Below are 4,497 nucleotides of genomic sequence, written 5' to 3' on the forward strand. Positions count from 1 at the left end.
TGATCAGATGAGACTCTGGGAAGCTATTGTTGAGAGCCCCCCGGCTTTGAAAAACCCAGATGTTGACTGGGTATGGATGTAATGGTTGGACGGTTTGGAAATATGTTTACTTGATCTGTTTCTCCATCTTGATATTTCCGTCTGTATACTCTGAAGTTCGGGGTGCTGACCTTTTTCCCCCTGAAAGAGGTAAACGATACATGTCTGACTGATTAAAGTGAGCTTGTTAACCCATTTTGACTTGCTTTCCTTTATCAAAGCAGATCCAAGAACCTGTATTGGCAGAGCCCCTGGGGGCGCTGGGGTGCTTGCTGCTACAGACCCTCCCATGCAGGACCCTGACAGCTATACTGGGATTCCTCAGCTTGTGTGGTCAGGTGTTGGTGCCTCCCCGCAACAGTGATGCTTATATATATACATAATATATATTGATATATGTATCCACTATTAATCATGGCTGCTCTTATTCTGCCATCTTTAAGCCTCTTACTCTGTTATCTCTGGTTTCTTTCTCGCTTGCCTATATGTACATATATTCTGAATAAATATCGTAGAGAAATTGCCTTGGGTCTTTCTTGGAGGACCCAGCTTTCTGTTTATGAGAATCCTGAACCTCCTTAATTGAACATAAGCCAGTGGGGGCCAGGAGGTTTGGAGAAGAGAGAAGACAAGACCTCCCTGTACAACCCCCCACCACTGGATGGCCCAGGCAAGAAGAAGTTTCTGGGCTCAGAGGAAGATGGTTTTGAAGTGCCCACCAGAAATTATACACCAAAGCCCCCTCCCAATTGTAACCTGTTAGAAGGGGACCCCTACCAGAGTCCCTGGAAACCACCTAATAGACTGTAATAGTGAGGAAAATCTCACCTGTGTTGCTAGAAACATGCCCCAGATTCAGGTCGGTTTATGTTTGTATCCAGGGCTTTGCTAGGTAATCAAGGCTTCACCAGAAACAGCATTAACTTAATTACACCCCCTTGAACCACATTTTGTTGATTAGACAACACCTAACTCTATATAAGTGTATCTTACAGAAGACTCAGTGCTGTCTTCCATATTGGGGAGGTAGTCACCACTGGTTAATAAACACTCCTATGAAATTATAATTGGCTTTGCATCCTGTTTCTCAGATGTCCACTACAGTTTCACACCCTCGAAGCTCTCTCCCTACATCAACCCCAGGGTCCCCAAATCATGTCTGGCTAAGGTACCAGATGGCTTACACCTCAGGGGAGATCTTACACCTACTTATTAGCACAAAATCTCTGGTCTTTCCTGGGAGATGAACAGAGGCTCAGAGAGAGGCCTCCAGGCTTCTGCTGGAAAAACTCACTGAGCTACTCAGTGAGCAGCAAATGTCCAGTGTAACCCCGGGATCTGTAGCAAATGTTTTCTGTTGATTATCACATTGTCAGCCAGGAGACAGGAGGGCCTCAGTCTCCCCCTGCTGCCACCCTCTGTGACTGCCCTCCTTACCTCAATCAGTAATTGTAATGGGAAAGTCCCCCACACAGGGATTGTAGGACAAGGGAGCTAAACTTGAACACCCTCAGATGAGGAAAAACATTGTCAGATGCTAAGCTGAATATAAGATGGGAGAGAAGTGGAAATAATCAAAACATTACTCTTTTTTGGAAACACTAGGGCAGAAGAAGAGAGGGAAAGGCAGGTGTTCCCAGCAGCCTGGATCATTCCAAAGGGGAAAGGAGAGTGGTGGAGGGGGGAAGCCATAGGTGATTGCCATCACCTGGCCCTAACCATGCACATGGGACTCCAGGGAGGCAGGAAGGGGCAGGCACTTCTATTTAGAGACCAGATATCTCTCCTTCATTAATTCCAAAGGGTCAGGGTTGGGGTTAGGGTTCTAACCCTGTCCTTCTTCACAGGGAAGATAATCCCCCAACACTGGGGCAGCCTAAAGAGGGAACAAGGCTGTCAGTGCAGTGGCTGTCACTAACAGAGATGGAGCCCCAGGGCCTTGACTGAGCCCTGAGCAGAGACCACAAAAGCCTTTAGAGAGGCCCCTGTAATGAAAGAAAAGCAGAGACACACACATAAGGGGGCAATAGAATGACCACAAAGCAGAGAGAATTGGAACTCTTTTGAGAGTTTGTCCTGAGGGCAGCCTATGGCCTCAGTCCCCCAGGCCTGTCTGGGCACACTTGTCCCTGGAGGAAGCCTGGGTTCTGTCAGAGGCCCTGGAACAAATTCCAACAGACCATGCCCACAGGTGTCCCCCCACCTCCAGCAGAATAAATCAAAAACAAACGCTTGCCCCCTGTCATGTTGTACAATACACTGGCCTCCCTCAGGCTCCCTCCTCTTGGCCCCAGCCCCCACCTGCACTCAAAGACTCGGCAGAACAAATAAAAAGATTCTTTGATGCTTCAAAACTTTCTTTTATTTTCCCCTTCACATGGCCAGAACGTCTCCACATTGGCATACTGTCCCCCACAACCCCACAACCAATAGGAAGCTCAGCTGAGATTGTGGAGAAAAGCTGAAGACCCCAGAATAGTAATTCATTAGGCTGTTCTGGCAGTCAGAGATCCTAGAAGCCAGGGTAGCATCAGCGGTAAAGAAAGCCCTCTGGCCCTGACTGCTGGCTGGCTCCCTGCAGACTGAGACAGGCAGGCAGAAAGGAGGCAGGGAGGGAGGGAGGCCTTAGAGAACAGGGGGAGGCCCTGAGGATGCTGCCCTGGGCTTGGGCCAGTAGAGTCCAGGGAGGATCCCAGGGGCCAGTACTGGGGAGAGAAGCCAGAGGGTGACAGGAACAATACGGGGCTGCAGACTGGTTTTCTTCTCAGGTCCATGCCAGGCAATTCTCTCAAGCTGAAGAAGGACAGACAGATTCAGGGGGATCCTCCAAGGCCCCTCTCTCCTTCCAGGCCCCCAGAGTCTCACTTTTGGCTGTGAGAGAGACATTAGACCTCTGGGCACTGTCATTGACTAGAGACAAAGAGGGAAACAACACAGTCAGGGCCATACATTCCAGAACCAGGGTGTGGGAAGGAAAGGGGACATTAAGGGAAGGCTGCTGGACTACGCCTCTTCTCACTGCTCAGGGCCCAGAGACACCATGGCCTGGCCCCTTCCTTCTAGCCTCCATACCTGCAGCCTGAACATAGTCACCTCCTTTTCCACCTGGAAAAGAAAAAAAAAATCCGAGTGAGGAATCCAGGAGAGGAGACCACACCAAGGTCTCAGAAGTACAGTGTTTTGTCTGGGAGACACAACAAATAACTGGGCCTGCACCCCCTCCCCCACTGCAGTCCAGCCTGTAGATCCAAGGGGAAGAGAGAAAAGAGGCCCCCAAAGAGGCCCTTCCCCCCTCCAGGCCTGGCTCCAGGGGCTTCCAAGGCTGGGCTACAGCCCCCAGCTGGGGGGACACCAGGCCTGACAGTCCCTTAGATGGGAGGGAGAGGACTTGGGGACAGAGACAAGCTGGGGGTCAGGGGAGGCCTGGATCTCCCTGTTGCCTGCTCCCTGAGGACCCTCCCAGGCCTGCCCACCTGAATTCTTCTTCCTCCAAACCCCAATTCCAGCAATGATAGCGATGAGGAGGAGGCCGGCAACAATGCCCCCCACGATGAGCCCGATGGGTGGGGAGGGGGGCTCTGAAATGGAAAAGGGAAGTGAGGGGTCCTGAGCCCTCTGGCCTGAGGGTCACTAACCATCCCCAGATGCCCCAGCCCCCATCCCCCCCCTTACCCCACTGCAGAGTGAGGGGCTCAGGCAGCCCCTCGTGCTGGACTCGGCAGGTGTACTCCCCTTCCTGGCCCGGGGTCACGCCCACAGCCGCCCACTTCTGGAAGGTGCCGTCCCCCCCAAGCCTGGTCTCGATGGACTCCATGTCCTGGAGCTGCTCCTGCCCCTCCCTCAGCCAGGTCAGGGAGATCTCCTTGGGGTAGAAGTCCTGTGCCCGGCAGCGCAGGGTCACCTCCCCATGGGGGGCAGCGTGGCGGGTCACTCGGGCAGAGGGAGGGTCTGGGGGCAAAGGGCAGAGACAGTTCCGGGCTCCCCTCCCCCTCCCCTCCAGGAGTACAAGAAGGGTCGGGGTCTGGGGCTGGGGCCTTGAGTGCCGCCCACACGGGGCGGGGCGGTACCTGCCCTCTGCAGCGTTTCCTTGTCCATCTCCAGGTACTTCTTCACCCACATCACACACTCCTCCTCCAGATAGACTTTATCTCTCTCCGTCCAGCTCCTGTCCGCCTCCCACTTGCGCTTGGTGTTCACCGCGGGGGGCACGGCCGCCGTCCACGTGTAGGTCTCCGTGTCCAGCGCGAGGTAGTCCCGCCCGTCGTAGGCGTATTGGTAAAACCCGTGCCTGAAGCGGAGCTCGGGGGTCACCTCGCAGCCGTACATGCGCTGGAGGGTGTGGACACCTACGGAGCAGGGGGGCAGGGGGGCAGGGGGGGAGGGGGAGGGGTCAGTGCGGGCTCCGCGGGCCCAGGTCCCCTCCCACGCGCCGCGTTGCCTCCCCCTCCCTCTCCTCCC

The 4,497-nt window shown here is 54.1% G+C and overlaps 1 protein-coding gene across 2 annotated transcripts in view; it reads right to left on the reverse strand.

The window, feature by feature from the left end:
• Positions 1–2,695: 2,695 nt before the first annotated feature.
• The window catches only part of LOC138174635 (class I histocompatibility antigen, Gogo-OKO alpha chain-like), a 529,286-nt gene continuing 527,484 nt past the window's right edge, over positions 2,696–4,497 (reverse strand). Inside the window, exons 3-8 of one of the 2 annotated variants that reach the window (XM_069104996.1) lie at positions 4,107–4,387; positions 3,712–3,987; positions 3,513–3,617; positions 3,112–3,144; positions 2,905–2,949; positions 2,696–2,832 (exon numbers count right to left, since the gene is read on the reverse strand). In XM_069104996.1, coding sequence (XP_068961097.1) covers positions 2,828–2,832; positions 2,905–2,949; positions 3,112–3,144; positions 3,513–3,617; positions 3,712–3,987; positions 4,107–4,387 — 745 coding nt within the window. In that variant the 3' untranslated portion in view covers positions 2,696–2,827. Of the gene's footprint in view, positions 2,833–2,904; positions 2,950–3,111; positions 3,145–3,313; positions 3,618–3,711; positions 3,988–4,106; positions 4,388–4,497 lie in introns of those variants that run through there. The other variant, XM_069104992.1, reaches the window with a different exon arrangement.

This window comes from Petaurus breviceps, unplaced genomic scaffold, assembly GCF_028583685.1.
Source record: "Petaurus breviceps papuanus isolate PSGF00001 unplaced genomic scaffold, PetGlider_PUasm1.0 689, whole genome shotgun sequence".
NCBI lineage: Eukaryota > Metazoa > Chordata > Mammalia > Diprotodontia > Petauridae > Petaurus > Petaurus breviceps.